This window comes from Nannospalax galili, unplaced genomic scaffold, assembly GCF_000622305.1.
Source record: "Nannospalax galili isolate Female #2095 unplaced genomic scaffold, S.galili_v1.0 scaffold1812, whole genome shotgun sequence".
Classification (NCBI taxonomy): Eukaryota; Metazoa; Chordata; class Mammalia; order Rodentia; family Spalacidae; genus Nannospalax; species Nannospalax galili.
Window position 1 is genome coordinate 186,729 of NW_008331838.1, and position 17,036 is coordinate 203,764.

General features: G+C 46.7%; 1 protein-coding gene across 3 annotated transcripts in view; it reads left to right on the forward strand.

Moving 5' to 3' along the window:
• Window positions 1-1,851: 1,851 nt before the first annotated feature.
• The window catches only part of LOC103729044 (zinc finger protein 345), a 23,009-nt gene continuing 7,824 nt past the window's right edge, over window positions 1,852-17,036 (forward strand). The window contains exons 1-4 of one of the 3 annotated variants that reach the window (XM_029560580.1): window positions 3,283-3,936; window positions 4,364-4,461; window positions 5,208-5,263; window positions 12,778-12,904. In XM_029560580.1, coding sequence (XP_029416440.1) covers window positions 5,249-5,263; window positions 12,778-12,904 — 142 coding nt within the window. In that variant the 5' untranslated portion in view covers window positions 3,283-3,936; window positions 4,364-4,461; window positions 5,208-5,248. Of the gene's footprint in view, window positions 3,163-3,282; window positions 3,937-4,363; window positions 4,462-5,207; window positions 5,264-12,777; window positions 12,905-17,036 lie in introns of those variants that run through there. The other 2 variants (XM_029560579.1, XM_029560581.1) reach the window with 2 other exon arrangements.

Genomic DNA, 17,036 nt, shown 5'->3' on the forward strand with positions numbered 1-17,036 from the left:
GCACTCCTGCAGACTACAGAGCAGTCTGGAAGTCTGTGGCCTGAACACGGAGTAACAAGGGCACTGGGCGCTAAGGAGTGCTTTCACGTCAGCAAGAGAGGGGCTTACCATTCGGAGGGGCTGAAAATTTAACACATGCTGTGATCTAGCTAGCAGTCTGGTTGGGAGAAACTGCAGGTGAAGGTATGGTGGGTTTCTTGCTGACTAATCCCTGGAGGCACATCCAGGCCAGGTGCCTGAGTGAAGGGGATGGGGAAGCAGATGGAAATGGGAAGATCTGGCAGAGAAGCTCTCAGACGGGCAGTAGGTAGCAGCCACAAGCCAGCATGTGTGTCCCCGTGGGAGAAGGAGCCAGAGCACAGAACTTGACCCTCATCTGATTAGACCTGGGAGTTTGATTAGGAAGCAGATTTTGCTAGGAAGGAAAGTTCCCCAAGACAGCAGTTGCTCCTTAGCTGGAGGAAAGATGTTATTTTGGATAAGTAGATTTTTAGTAACAGGTTTTGGAAAGCAGCATACATTTGGCAGAGGAGGCAGTTTTTGTGGTTATAAAGAACATGGAAAATTAGGGGGTCAGATTTAGGAGGCAGGCTGGGAGGTTTCTTGTGCAGAAGGAGAACCTAAAAGGTGGGTCAGGATGAGTAGGGAAGTAAGAAACATTAAATATTAGTCTATTCCAGCAAGCACTGTAAAACTTTTGTTTACAACACGAAATTAAAATCTTTTAATCCTCAACTGGGCGTGGTGGAGCACGCCTGTAGTCCCAGCACTTGGGAGGCAGAGGCAGGCAGATCTCTGTGAGTTTAAGGCCAGCCTGGTCTACATAGTGAGTTCCAAGCCAGCTGGGGTTACAGGGAGACCCTGTCTCAAAAAAACAAAACAAAACAAAACAAAAATTCTTTTAATCCTCTCCCACCTTGTAAAACTTTTGTTTGCACAAGGCCCTCCTGCATTCCAGAACATGTTGACATGGAGCAGCTGACGGTTTTAAAAACCTATCAAATGTCCTGCTGAAGGAAAGAACCCAAGATAGACAAAGACTTGAATGTAAGAAATCTCAGATCACATCCCATTACATTAACTTAACATTCTTTTGAATCTGAACATCAAATATGTCACCCCTTGGCTAGTGGTAGCCATTATCCAGGGGTACAGCGGCCAGGCCCTGTTACAACAGAAAAAAAATGACATGCTAATAGTGCCGCCAGGCCAGTTCTGGCTCATGGGTGTGAGGAGTGGGGCAGAAAGTTGATTTTTTTTTTCCTGACAGTAAACAGGCTTAAAGGAAGAGGCTCTGTTCGTGGCTCTGTCCAGTAAAAGGACCTGGTGAGAAGAGAGAGATTTTCACTACTCCTCTCAAGGAAGGTGAACAGTTCAGTCTGTGGGAAACTTCCATCTGGCCCCAGAGTTTCAGAGAAGTCTGTCTGGTAGAAGATTAGAAAGGAAAAGTTTCCAGAGAAGAGAAAAAAAATCTCTCAGTGTTGAAGCAGACAGTGGGGTGGTGAGGGGCACAATGGAGAGGTGGCCGCTGTTGGAGTCACTCAAGATGAAAAGTTATGAGGGGCAGATGGGAGGCGGGGGGGAAGAACTTGCAGACTCTATAAGAATCAGAGGGCATAGGGGCTGGAGAAATGGACCAGGATATAAAAGTAATTGCTGCTTTTGCAGAGGACCTGGGTTCAGTTCCCAGCACCCACATGGTGGCTTACAACCATCTCTAACTCCAGTTTCAGGGGATCCAATGCCCTCTTCTGGCCACTATGGGTACCAGGCACATGTGTAGTACACATACATACATGCAGGCAAAACATATATAAAATAAATATTAATAAATCTTTAATGAGCAACAACAGCTGAATCAGAGCCCACCTTCAGCACTTACAAGCTGGAGTAATTATAGTGCAGAAGGGAAGAAGGGTCCACTGCTAGTCTGACTAGTGAGTAGTCAGTTAAAGAATGTTAGGGGATCCATAAACACCTCTCATGGCTGACTGGTATTGCATGTCCCTAGGACAGGGAAGCCAAGAATTTTTGTTTTGGGGGTTTTTGTTTTGTTTTGTTTTTGTCTTTTTGAGACAGGGTCTCCCTGTAGCCCTAGCTGACCTGGAACTCACTATGTAGACCAGGCTGACCTCAAACTCACAGAGATCCACCTGCCTCTGCCTCCTGAGTGCTGAGACTAAAGGAATGCACCACCACATCTGGCTTGGAAGCCAAGAATTTAAGAAAGCAACTTACTTTGCTTCTAGAAACCAAATTACTGTAGTTACTACAATAGTCATAGTTCAACCCAAATGGAGCAGCATTACAAAATTGCCTTTTGGGTGACTTGGGATGGTCTCATTCCTGGAACAGGTGAAGGTTTCTTAGAGCTGTCCCTACCCACCATTTAGTCTGTTGCAATTAGATGCATTAGAAGAATATGCCAGCCCAGTGTGGGGACACACACCTTCAATCCCAGCATTCTGGGGGCAGAGGCAGGTGGATCTCAGTGAATTCCATGCCACCCAGTGCTACATAGTGAGACCCTGTCTCAAAAAACAAAAAGAATATAGGAACCAGCAACAGTGTCCTTGTCCATTGGGGCGGGGGGAGGTGGGGAAGGCTTTGTTTGGTCTCAGTCCTGTCTTCCTCTCTTCTCATCAGCTGCTTATGTCCTACCCAGGTGAGGCACTTCTCTTGGCTCAGTGTTCCTAACCTGTCCATTTTAGCCAAAACACTCAATTTAACTTCCATACTTGTTTCATGGCATCTCCACCGCAAGAGAAACAGGCAACCAAAGGAACATCTCTTAGGTCCGAGGCCAAATTGCAAAACAGGAATGTCATCTTTGATCTACCTAATCAAGACTGTCCACAGATCCGCAGACGTGCGGCTCACGTCTGCTGTTAGACGTAAAGTCACAGAGTCCAGCGGGTGGGACTGAGCGCGGGGTACGGGGGCCCTAACCCGGCCAGCTGCAGCCTGTGGTCCGCGACCTCGTCCCGCCCGGGTCGGCAGCGCGGAGGCTCGGGAGCTTCCAATCAGGAGCAGACCCGGGAGAGAGCCAGAGCACTTCCGGTATGGCTCCCGCGCCGCCATCTTGCTTCCGGTTTTCATCCAAGTCCGGCCCAGGCCTCGGAACTGCGGAGAGCCACAGGGAGGAGGATGCGGGGAGGGACGGTGAGTGCAGCCGCGGGACAGATGAGCTGCCGCTGAGACCGGCCAGGGCGTGTGCGGGCGGGGGGGGAGCAGTGCGGGGACGGGGGGACCGGTGCGGGGCCCAGCTCCCAGGCATCCGTCGGTCTTGTGCAGGAAGCTGAGCTCAGCCTGCCCCGGCTCAGGGCTCCTGGGTCCGGGACTCCTGGGTTCGGTGCTCCTAGGTCCGGGGCTGCTAGGTCCAGTGTCCTAGGTACACGGCTCCTAGGTCCGGGGCTCCTGGGTCCGGGGCTCCTGGGTTCGGTGCTCCTATGTCCAGTGCTCCTGGGTCCGGAGCTCCTAGGTCCAGTGCTCCTGGGTCCGGTGCTCCTATGTCCAGTGCTCCTGGGCCCGGGGCTCCTGGGTCCGCTCAGATTCCCGAATCCCCCTCCTGCCGCTCCTGAGCGCCGCCCTCCCCCCACCCGGCTGTCTGCAGTTCATAGGAACCCTGCAGATGGTGGCTGTAGGATGTGATTGTGAGCGCATCATAGGAGAGGAAGGCACTGGGAACCCTGGACCCAGCTCTGTAAGGCCCTGGAGGGGTGGGGCGTTGAGCAGGAGCACTGGCTGGGAGCCCGCGTGGGGGTCCTGTGACAAGACTGTTGACAGCTCCTCCACAGTGACCACTGACAGGCGTCAGCGCTGCACGCCATGGCGCCTGTCCTAAGGCACTGACTCCAGCGGGCCGTGGGAGACCTGGGATGTCTGCAGGAAAAGCCATGACACAGCAGTGTTAACCGAGGGCAGCTCCTCCATACTGTGAGTCCAGCTCCTTTGGATCTGCCCCCAGAATTGGGGTTCCCGGAGCGTGTGGCAGCTTTTCTTTTAATGTTCTGAAGACCTTCATACTGTTTTCAAAAATTGGTGTATTAGTGGGTGTAGTAATAAAGTTGTCATCCCAGCAAGTTCCAGTGGGAAAACCCATTAAAAACTGTGCTTCCATCACATTTATTGATGCCCCACTGTCCAGAGCAAGTGGAACTGTGGGAGAGAGGTCTGTTGAAGGTGTGGCCTTGTTTGGTTTCTGTTGCTGTGATAAACAGCAGGACTGGAAGAAACTTGGGGAGGGTTAGGGTTTATTTCATCTCGCAGCTCACAGTCCACATTCCAGGGAAGCCAGGGCAGGACTTGAGGTAGAAATCAGGAAGGCTGCTCACTGGCTTGCTCAGCTAGCTTTTTTGTACAGCCCAGGTTACCTGCTCAGAGATGGCAGTGTTCCAGGTGGACTGGGACCCCCTACATCAATTAGCACTCAAGAAAATGGCCCCACAAACAGTCCCACAGGTCAGTCTGCTATAGGAAATTCTTCAGCTGTTGTTTCCTCTTCCCAGCAGCAGAGCGGCAGGTCATTGTGAGGCAGTGCTTCCAAAATGTAAATATACCTTGCGTTCACTTTTGCCTCTGTCTTGGGCCAAATGGTTTAGACTGGATGAGGCAGGCTTTCTGTGAAATGTAAACGTGTAAAGCCCAGTGCTAGTGGAACACTGATACAGAGTCCTGGGTGGTACATCTGCAGTGACAGGGACCTAGGTAATACTACCTTCCTATAAATTCATTTTCATGATCCCATAAGCTCATTCAACATGTATCTGTAAAACACTGTATTCTTTATAATACCATAGTTACTAAGCAAGCAGCAATATTTCATTAACCTGTGGACAAATTGATGATTTTCTACCAATTAATAAAGTTACTGGTGCTCCTTCAACAAGATCTGTCCTGCTGGGCATGGTTGGCACACACCTTTAGTCCCAGCACTCGGGAGGCAGAGGCAGGTGGAGCTCTGTGAGTTCAAGGCCAGCCTGGTCTACAAAGTGAGTTCCAGGACAGCTGGGTCTCAAAAAGACCAAAAAAAGATCTGTCCTGCCGGTTCTTGAATGTCAGGGACCATTTCCCCATAGGGAGGTATTTTTATTGTCTTAGAGCTTTTTCCTCCGCAATTATGTAGAAGTCTTCTTTGCACGTTGGAATGGAATCCTCAAGCAAGGCTCACCAAGTCTGTGTTGACTTCTGTTCACCTTCTCTTCCAGCTGTGACTGGACTGTCCTCTCTGTCTGGAAGAGCTAGGACAATGAACGCATCTGTGGTAAGTGGTCCAGTTACCATATTTAGGAGGAGCTTTGAAAATTGGAATGAAAGAGTAAACAATATAAAACATACATACAGATGCTAACATCCATGTTTATGCAGCAACATTATAAGGCCTTTTTTAGAGTGACTTAAATCACATGCAGATTGGTCTCGGGTTTTCCTGATGTGGTGGCACAAAAGACTGTTTCTTCTAGGAGTTGGATTGACTCAGGAAGAAAAAGATGTGAATTCTCATGACCTATGAAGTCTAAACAGACTGTGGACACACGTGATGTAGACATTGCTTCACTGCCAACCTCAAGATATGCACAGCATTCAGCAGTGGTGAAGGTTCAGTGGTTCTAAAACACAGATCAAGTCAGAAGGGTTTTCTGGACTGGGCTAAGTTGTGTCGTTCCAGACGGCTTTCAGACTGCACTTGCCGTCAGATGAGATCTGGAATGTGTGAAGACAGGTCCTTAAACGACTCTCCTTCATTCCTCTGTGCTGTGTATATGTGTAGATTATAGCGGTGTCCACAGATAGGCTTCCTGGTAATAATGTGATTTCTGGTTCGTGCTGTTCCTGCTGACTCTCAGTTCACATTCTCCACACTTCATCGAAACATAAGCTATGGTAAATGCAGACACCCTTCTCTTCCGCCTGCCTTACTCAGATCTTCCGCCACGCTCCAAACTACTGCCGTCACCTTCTGGAACTCCGTCATTCACATTCTCCACACTTCATCAAAACATAAGCTATGGTAAATGCAGACACCCTTCTCTTCCGCCTGCCTTACTCAGATCTTCTGCCACGCTCCAAACTACTGCTGTCACCTTCTGGAACTCCGTCATGTCAGGCTCTGTCCTGACTGCTGGTGCGTTCTTCTCTTCCCTCCTTGTGTTCTGGCCGACCCCATTTCTGGAGCATTTCTGTGATTCAGCCCTCCTGTTTGAGTTTCTAAGTATTTACCTGTTGATCCTTTCCCTCAGCTTCTGTATCATAAGCTTGATTCCTGTGTGCGCTACAAAGGCACACCAAGCTCCACTTACCTCACTGAAAGGAACATCCTACTGTTGCCTTACATAGGGTATTACTACCAATCTACCAAGAGGCCTTGATCCGGTACTCTAGAAGGAGGATTGTTTCTGGGCCTTCTGTTCCCTCCTCTCCTTTTGTCCCTAAGGTCTATTCTTATGTTTCAATTTCTAGTTTCTGTGTTGTCAACTTTTTTATTTCGGTGTCTACATGTCCTCCCTGCATATGGTTAGGAAGTATAATTGCTCCAAGACAAAAACAACTTTCTTTTTCCCTAGAAATGTCCCCCTTTGTTAAACTTAAATTATTTGCTTAGCAGTGAGATCTGATCAAAGAGCTATAGTACTGACAAGCAGGCACGGGCAGTTCTTCAGGGAAAGCAGGGAGAAGCAGATGTTAGTGAGGCACCGTTTTAGTGAAAGTACAAGGAGGGCAAGAATGAACAGGACGCTTTTGTTATTTTTTTAAGATTTTATATATTTTTACATTATGTGAATATAAGTGTTTTGCCTGCATGTATGTAAGTGCACAACGTTCATGCTTGGTGCCTGCAGAGGCCAAAAGGTGTGAGATCCCCTGGAACTGGACGTACAACCCGTTGTTAGCTGGTATGTGAATTCTGGGAACTAAACCCAGGTCCTCTGGAAAAGCTCAGTGCTCTTAACTGCTGAGCATCTCTCCAGCCCCAGGACACAGATGTTAATACTGTGTGGCTCCTGTTCATCATATACTTTTATATTGGTGCTTCTATGACAACCCAGTGCAACAGAACCACAAATAGCCTAGATCTTTCCAGGGTAGCTGTATAGGTCACCTCCTAGTGGAGAGAGGCTTGCAAGGGACATTGGCTGAGGGCTGGGGGATACAGGTGGGTGCTAGAAGCAGTTGGCAGCTAATCCCAGATAATCACCAGCAGTTACAGAAACAAGGACTGTGATTATGACGGGGTGCTTATTTCTATCTTTATGTTTTGGCCAAGTAGCTAGTTCAGTGAAGGACCACTTTTCATGAATAAGTTTTTGTGACTGCGTCTATCAAGCATAGTCCTTGTATTCTTTTGTGGGCATGGCTCTGTTATGTAGCGTTTTATTTCTATCAAATGTGACTGCTCCTGTTCGTAGGTCTGGCACCTACGAAGGTAGATTTCAGCCTCCCTTTCCATAGGATCGCAGGTTAGAGTCCATGTGGGAGCACTGCACTGAGCTGAAGGGAGGCCAGGAGAGGCACCCTCTTCACTGCAGTCTTGGGGTCTTGGAGCAAGTGTGGTGAGTGGCCCAAGCCCTGAGGACTGAACACCTTCCCCAGATGAGACCCTGACTCTGCAACCCTGGCACCTCCCAGGCCTCTGCTCTCCAAGCACACACCTCTCCCTCAGGAACTTCTTGTTCTGTTATGCAGTTTGGTCTTTGTAGGACAAGCAAGCAGCTCCTTTCCCTGTTTACCATTCACAGCCTTCACATGCTTTTTGTGTAAACTAGACACTTAAGTCCATGACTACCACCTGGTTTAGCCTGTATTCCAAGAGAAAGTAGGAAACAGATTGTTATAGGAAATGCACTTACTTACAGGTTGACAAAACCAGGGGAGAAGGAACCCAACTCCACACTTCGCTCTCCACAGCGTCCCTGTCTTTGATGTGACTTGTATTCCACTCTCCTGTTGTCCCTCCTCCTCCGGTTGGTCCTCTTCCTTCTCAGAAACCCACTTTCATGTCATAAGTGTGCGCGCGTGTGTCACATAAATCTAAATGTAAAGTCCACACGTGGCACAAAATGTGACGTGCGCCTTTCTGAATCTGGGTTATTTTGCTTAACAGTGATCTCTGGCTCCATCCACTTTCCTGAAATTTCAAATTTTCATTCTTCTTTGTGTCTATGGCATTTTCTTCCTCTTTACACCTGTGGATGGATGTCTGGTCTCCTTCCATACTGGGCTATAGTGAACAGTGTCTCACAGTAAACATGATGGAGCAGGTGTCTCTGTAAAAGCTGGGTTAGAGTGCTAGCTTTATGTTTACTGCTTTGAGAGACCTCCATACTGATATCTGTGTGGTTGTACTGGTTTGCATCCCCACCAGCAACGTCTAAGTGTTTCTTTTCTCCCATAGCTTAGTAACATTTGTTGCTTGGTTTTAAGTATAGCCATTCTGACAAGCATGAACTTGATCTTGGTTTAGTTTTGATTTACATTCTTTTTCTGGTTAATATTATTGAACATTTTTCATTTATATTTGATGTGTATGCTTCCTTCTTTGAGAAGGTTCTGCTCTCTATTTTCCTCTACTAATTTGATTATTGAGGGGTTTGGTATTTAATACTTAATGTTTTAAGTATTACTAGTGAAGCTAGTAATCCCCTGTCTGCTGTAGCTCTTGAAGATCTGTCCTATTCCATAAGATGCCCCTTTGCTGTCCTTTGCTGTGCTGCTTTTATTTCATGGGATCGTCTTTGTCAGTTCTGAGAATGCTTTCCTGAGCTATTGGCATCCTTTCAGGAAGTTCTCACCTATGCCTGTGTCTTCACAAACCTATATCCAATATTACACTAAATATGGAAAAACTGAAAGAATTTTCTTTAAAATCAGTAAGACAAGGGTGTCCAAACGCCCCACTCTTATTCAATATAGTCCTTGAAGTCTTAACCAGTGAGGTAAAAGGGAAGAAAAAGAAATGAGCGATACAAATAGCTGGGCGTGACGGCGCACGTCTCTAACCCCAGCACTGAGGAGGCAGAGGCAGGCGGATCTCTGAAAGCAAAGGCCTCCTGGTCTACATAGTGACCTCCAGGCCAGCTAGGGCTAAAAAACACACAGTAACAACAGCAGAAAGTGATACAAATAGGGTAGGCAGAGGTGGATTCTTCCTTTTTTTCTTTTGTAAAAAAATTTTTACATGTGCATATGTGTTACCTGCATGTATGTAAGTGCACCTATGTGTCCAATGGCTACGGTGGCCAGAAGAGGGTGTCAGATCCTCTGGAATTGGAGTTATGGATAGTTGTTATCCACCATGTGGGTGCTGGGAACTGAACCTGGGCCCTCTACAAGAGCACCCAGTGCTCTTAACCTCTGAGCCATCTCTCCAGTCCCCAATTCTTCCCTATTTTCAAGTGATGGCTCTATTCCTAAAAGACCCTAAAAATTTCACCAAAAAATTCTCGGTTCTGTCAGCACCTTCAACAAACTGGCAGGGTAAAGTGTCAGCACTGCAACTGGGTAGGTTTTCTATATAGCAGTGAAAAACATACAAAGAAAGAAATCAAGGAGACAACTGTACTCAGTTTCCTCAAAGAAATACAAGTTACATAACTGTTCTCATTTCTCCCTCTTCCTGCCTGCCTCCTCCCTCAACTAGCTAAATCCAGACTTTACGAAATATCAGTGTAGACACAGTGGCAGAATTCCATTATTCTTCCTCTGTTTCCATGAGGTAAAGGTGTGACTTGATCAGTACACGGTGGTGCAGTCGGTATCCTGAGGACCCCTGTCCTTGGGACTAGCTTTGAGTAGCACCTAGCCACTTGGTGCTGTTTCAGTCTTTAAGTATTTATACTGTTTTGTCATTTAGTGCTGGCTCACCATCCTGCCAGCGTTTCTGCTTCTTGGCTGCTGTATTGTTCTGTGGTGATGCTGATTTGTTTCCTGTGTAGATGAGTCATTTTGAGTCAATCAAGGGTCAGCTGTGGTGGTGTTGCATTTTCCATCAGAATCTGAGAGGACCGTTCTTTCTGTGCTGTAAATCCTTGTTTCAGAGAGAGAAATGACGGTGTAAGATAACTTCCTGCAGTGACTCAGGGAAAGCTGATGTTTTTATGATGCAGGGTTTTTTATATAACTGTTTTTGAGTTTATCCTTTGAAATTTCTTTCGTTTTGAGACACATTGGTTCTAACCAGGATCATCTGTGTGACTGTGGGTTTAGAATTACTCATTGCATCCTGGCAGGCTGCTCATTCAGCACACAGCTGAACACCATGCTGACCCTCCCAGGTACCCATCAGTAGCTGATAGTTCAGCAGAGAGAGGTGGTGCCTTGTAAGCTACTTCCTGATCCATGCTTGACTGTTGGAGGGTAAGTGCGGTGTGGAGACCTTGCAGGCCCCACAGCTGCTGTGACATCATGACTGCAAAGGCAGTGCTGTACCCAGAGTCCTTCTCCCCATGTTCAGGTTCTTACGTTCTGTCCTCCCTGTCTTTCACCATGCTCCTGGGCCTTACAGGGGCCGACAGTCAAACTAGAAATAGGTGGGAATAGATTGTCACTTAGGCACTTACTGTGTAGGAGAGGTATGAGTCACCACACGGCAAAGGTGAAAAGAAGTGAAAAAAAGGTGTTTGGGTTTGGTTTATGCCTAAAGCAGGAGAAAGCCCCGCACATCTCCCCGGCATCATGAGTAGTTGTGCTCTGAACCCACCTCCACTTGTTGCAAAGAGAGACTTCCCTGATTATGACTGGGGGGAGAATTTGTCTTTAGTTCTGAACATACTTAACAGGGAGCCTAGCACCATGTCAATTCACCAAAGAAAACCCCTAGGGCCCAAGGCTTCCTCAGCCATGGGATGTGACTGGGTTTGCAGCACCAGGTAGAAATCCCCTCTTGTGGACCGTGTCTGAAATCCAGTTACCCTCATAAGAGCTGTGTCACTCTGGCACCAGTAGGCACATCCTGCCTGGGCAGATTTTTTTGCAGATTGCGGGGTAGGATGCAGAATTCTACTGTCCAATGAGTACAAGTTTTAATGTTTAATACTTTTCCAGATACTTCACACACACACACACACACACACACACACACACACACACACACCCATACTCGGATGCTTTTTCTTGTTGATTGTGTTGCTGAGTCCCTTTTTTTTATTTTAAAATTTATTTTACTGTATTTTGTGTTGGTTTTGTCTGTACCTGTTTAACGGTGTGCATGTGACCGCTTGCAGCAATCAGTTCTCTCTGTTCACCATGTGGGTTCCACAGACTAAACCCAGGTCCTCAGTCTAGCAGAAAGCACTCTACAGTCTGCTGGGTACCTTCTTTAAAGACGGGCTCTCATGTGTCCTGGTTGCTTGCCTCAAACTCGCTGTAGCAGAGAATGACCCTGAATTTCTGATCTTACTGCCTCCACACCCCAAGTTGTGGACTTACAGACTTGTAACATCACACTCAGTTTTACCTGGTGCTGAGGACCCATGTCATACTTGTTAGGCAAGCACTCTACCAGCTGATCCACACCCCCAGCCCTCTCTTTGTTCTTTTTCTTACTCTGTGAATGTTCTCATATACATGAAGAGTTTAATATGTTTTTGTTTGGTTGGGCTTGAGTTTGGTTTCCTTGCGACAGGGCCCACGTGGATCAGGCTGTCATCAAACTCCTGATCCTCCTTCCTTCCCCACCCACCGCTCTGCCTCTGCCTCACGTGCTCCCACTGTCCTTTCATGGGATGACTTTCAAAATGTTGGTGTGATAAACTAAGTTTTCTATTGTCCTTTTGTTTATATATTGGTTTTTCAGATTCTATGTTTATTTCTATGTTGGTTCTAGCTTTTGGATTTAGGAAGGACATATATGAGCACCTTTGAACATTACTTACATTGTTTTTTGCCTTTGTCACTCATTATTAGCAAGTTAGTTAGTATGTAGCCAAGGTGTTTTGTAGATTTTTTTCTTCTATTATGAAGAATGTTGTATGACATGATTTCCTGGGAGATATGAACAAGTGCCTAGTCATCCCAGACAGGAAATGGATGGCACACTACAGTTAAGGATAACACCAACGTCCAGCTTGGAACCAGTGAGCTGATTTGAGTTACTTTATAGGCATGTAGGTTAGGGGTTGCTTATAGGAGCAGAAACAGCTCAAAGACAGGTGCCTCACCCAAAACCCACACTGGCATGCGTGGTTCATGGAAACTGAAACGCTAGAGCTCACTGCGTAACTTTCAGCCAGCTTGACGGGTCAGACAATGTGTTTTCCTGGCAGCTTAGTCAGTCTGTGCCTCTTCGGCAGCTTGGCCAGTCAGCCTCCTCAGCGGCCCACTGCTTTTATAACGTTGGTGAGGGGTGGCCCTTTAGACCTAGTCGGTTTGACTTCCTGAAGTAAACGCGCCTCAGGTGTTTGCTTCCTGGGTCTGTCTTTTTTTTTCTCTCTCCTTTTTTAAGACAGGGTGTCACTTCTGCCTGACTTAGAACTGGAAATGTAGACCAGGCTGGCTTTGAATTCACAGAGGTCTGCCCGCCTCTGCCTCTTGAGCACTGGTATTAAAGGCTTGCACCACCTTGCCAGCTTACCCCATCTTCCTGAGTCTTAAGGAGTTTCCCTTTAAAATTTCCTCAGTAACAAGCCCTAAGGTGCTTGGAGCTTTGGAGGAAATTGCTTTTCAACAAATGCCTATAAGGTACGTCTTCTGTAAAGCTCAGTCATGCAGAGGATTGTCCTTCCATGCTTCTGTCGAATGCTAAGCCCAAGGCTTGGGCTGAGGAGAAATGTCTCGTTTCAGGAGTTGGTGTCATTTGAGGATGTGTCTGTGGACTTCAGCTGGGAGGAGTGGCAGGACCTGGATGATGCTCAGAGGACGCTGTACAGGGACGTGATGCTGGAGACCTACAGCAGCCTGGTGTCCTTGGGTGAGTGCGTCTCCAGTGTCCAGCTGGAAGCAGATCCCTTGTTGGTAAATCCAGAGCCTCTTCCAAGGGTTGCTTTCTGTGCTAGTGACCGAACTGAGTCTCACAGACCAGGCAAGCGCCCCACCACCAAGCTATATCTACAATCCATTTGTGTTTTAGTGATTCACATATGGTAACCGTATATATTTATGAAGCAGGTTTTCTCTGTGTGTAATGATCATTTAGCTTTATCATTGCTTTGTGTTGAGAACACTTAAAAGCTTTTCTTCTACGTAGAAGTCACTGCTGGCAGCTGTAGTCTTGCTTTGTCACAGGAGAAGAGTGGTGATGCTGCCCACCCACCGCACCCGTGCATGTGCTCAGTGCTCTTAACCCTCCCGCACTCTTCCCAGCTCGAGGAACCGCTGCTGTGTCTTTTCCTTCAGGCCAAGTATAAGTGACTGAAACATGCAGTCTAGGTCTCCTAGCACCTGACCTCCCTCCCTGACGTAGCACGGCCCTGCAGTTTATCCATGCTCCTGTGAGAGAAAGCTTGGGTCCTCTCTCTGTTTAGCATGTCTTCTTGTCTGTCCATCTGTGGGGGGACACCTAGGTTGACTCCCTATCATGGTGCTCCAGTAGATGGGCACAGATTCTCTTCAGACATGGAGGTGGAGGTGGATTTCCTGGGAACGGTCTGCTTTCTAGGGGGTTTACGGCACTGTATGATGGTTGACCTTCTAGTTTTTCATAAGCTCCATGCTGTTTTGCATTGTGCCTGTTACTTACATCTCCACCAACACTGTCCGGAACTTTCCCTTTCTCTGTCTATGTCAACATTTGGAATCGTGTGCGTTTGATGGTCGTTGAAACTGTGTTGCTGTGAGATCACATTGTGGTTTGACTTGAATTTCTGTTATGGCTAGGGGTAGTGCATACTTACATGTTTGTGTCTCTGGAAATGTCAGTGGAGGCCACTTGCCCACGGAGCTGGCGAGCTGGCTGGGAGCCACCCTCCTGTGCTGCCTCCTCTGGTGGTGCAACACTAGGCTCGGTGAAAGGCTTCTCTCCAGGGGTTTCTTTCTGGCCCCATTTTCGATGGGTAGAGTACACACTACACAAAGTGAGACAGCACGGACAGCAGCCACGTCATCCTACTAGCTGCTTCCAGAAGCTTAAGTTTTGTTGCTTTTGCAGTTTTTAAAAGCAACCCGGGCTGGACATGGTGGAAGAGGCAGAGGCAGGGGGAGCTCTGTGGGTTCAGGTCTAGCCTGTGCTACACGGTGAGACCCTGTCTCAAAGCAAAAACCCTTCGCTCTGCTTTGTGTCTGTCAAATCCCAACACTCACGCCCTTCCGGCGCTGCATGCGTGCCCCTTGTGCCTTTGGTGGTTACTCCCGTCTCTTCTCTGTGTCCTCCGTGTAGGAGCTCGCCGAGCTCACCACTTCCCTTCCACTGTTCTGCTCACGTGCCCCTCGGTTTGGCATGTGCTGCTTTAATTTTTATTTTTTACAGCGCACTGGAAAGCTGCTGCCGCTGCTTCTTGGGAAGCCATCATTCAGCACATGTTTGCTTTCAGTGTGTTTGTATAGTTGTTAAGCCCTGACTTTGTGGGTGTGGTTGTATCTGTATATAGCGGAGTTTGCACATGTGTGCAGGTGTGAGTGCATGTTGAGGCCAAAGGCAGTTGTCTGTTTTCCTGTTATTTGCCACCTGATTGATTCAGGGTCTCTGTTAACCTGAAACTTGCCTGTTACAGTTGGGCCTGCTATCCCGCCATCTCTCTGCTCGGCCTTTCTCTGCCTCTGCAAGACTGGGTCCAGACCTGCAAAACCACACCTGTCGTCTACATGTGTGTGTGCACAACCACGCCATCCCTGTGGAGACAGAGCAGGCTTCAATTGTTGTTTACAATATGTGGGGCTTCTTTTGTGTTCTAACATTTGAGCTGTTCTGATAGTCTGCATTATGTAGCTGAGGAAAGTATGTATTCTTCAGCTTTTGCATGGAATATTCTGTACCATCTGTTAAGCCATTTTTGTCTAAGTATGATTTAACCCCAATGTTATTTCACTTTTTGTTGGCTGACCTGTCACTTAGTGAAAGCTCCTTGCTGAAATCTGCAACAATGTTTTAGAATCACTCTCCTTTTAAGAGTTTCCTGCCTGACCTACCTGGCTAGTCAGGCACCTCACCTCTGCTTTTATGTCTCATAATGTTTTCATCATATAATTGGGTCCTCCAGCATTTTGTGTATGTGTAAGTATGCTTATGTATATTTGTGTAAAATATGTAAAATGTCTGTATACGGTATACAGCTATATAATATTTGTATACAGTATGATTGTATACAAAGTAGTTGATTTGTGATCGCACCCTTGTCTCCTTTCATACTTGAAGTTTACGTGAGCCGACTTTAAAGTATAACGAGTGCTGTTCAGGGTTGAGCTCTGCATGGTGTTCAGGGTTGAGCACTGCATGGATTTTCACCCTTTCGTCTTCAAGATTTGTCTGTGCTCACTGGTGCAGTGACTTTGGCTCCATCAGTTTGTCAGTCCTGCATTCATTAGTCCTTCATTTCAGTTGGAGGATACGATCCATTAGTCAAGGTAATATTCTTGTCAAAATGCTACTCGGTTAGGGTTTCGTAGTTGCTGTGTGTTTCATCATAGCCTCTGTGCCTTTCTGTTTTTCTAGAAATCTTTGCTGTTTGGTGATTTCCTTTACTGATGAGAGTACGTGGTCTTCAGTTTCTTTTCTCAGCTTCTCTGCACATGAGTTCTGTCTGTTCATGTGTGTTCATGATAGTATCCTGTGGATTCTTAGGGTGGGACTACTGAATCGTTTCCTGTCAGATCAGGCTGAGGGTAATGAATGTTTTCACTTACTACATTGGAAAACTGTCATTTCTCTTTCTTAAAGTTGCTCTGGGTAGGATACTGTTTGGAAATATTTCTTGGCACTTTGAATATACCATCTCATTTTCTCCTGGCCTGTAAGAGCTCTGCTCTTGGAGCTTACTATTGCATTAATGGTGCTGTTTAATAAGTAATGTGATGCTTTCATCATATAATTTAAATTTTTTGTCTTTCATTATTTGGGGCGGGGGAGGGGGTGCCTGCATGCTACTGTGAGAATCTGTTCTCTCTCCTACTGTGTTGTTCCCGGGTATCCAACTTGGCAGGCTAGCAGGCAGCCTGCCTACTGAGTGAGCATACGGACCTTCTTGTCATTCTTTGCAATTTGTATATATTAAAAAATTTCTTTAGCTACGATCTATATAACACAAGCTTCCCTTCAAAGTTTGGTGTTTATTATTTTTATTTTATGTGTATGAGTGTATTACCTGCATGTATGTAAGTGCACCCATGTCATGCAATGCCTACAGAGATCAGAAGAGGGCGTCGGATCCCCTGGAACTGGAGTTAACAGGTGTTGGGTGCTGTATGGGTGCTGGGAACTGAACCTGGGTCCTCTGCAAGAGCAGTCAGTGCTCTTAACCACTGAGCCATCTCTCCAGCCCCATGACAATCATAATTTCTTAACTATATGCCAAAATATGGATCCTTATATGCACAGACAAGTATGTCAGCCAGCACTCATCAAAGCTTCTTTTGCAACAGATAGAATCTAGTACAAAGTTCCACAACTGGTCACAGAGAATAACTGTCTGTGGGAGGCCCAACCCTAAGTGACACATCAGTAACAAAACCCTACACCTAAGGTTCATGGAACAGAGTGGAAGACAGGGTGGAGAGGATATTAATGCATCTCTCAATTCTCAAAGGTAGCTTCCTCATGCAACAGAAGGCCATAAACACAGAAGGCCACTGCTGGCCAAAGTGTAGAGAGTAAGAGACTGCAGAGTGTACACTGAAAAAAAGTATAGAACAAAGACAGAACTCTGAACCAAGAACAGAACCAGCATGGTAGCACACGCCTGGATTTCCAGCAGTGGGATACTGATGTAGAGCCACCAATTTTGAGGGCTAGTAATAAATAAAATATTTTAAAAAATAAATAAGTAAATAAAAGAAACTGTTTGGGCTGGAGAGATGGCTCAGCGGTCAAGAACACTGGTTGTTCTTGCCGAAGACCCAGGTTTGAATCCCAGCACCCACATGGCAGCTAACAACTGTCCATAACTCCAGTT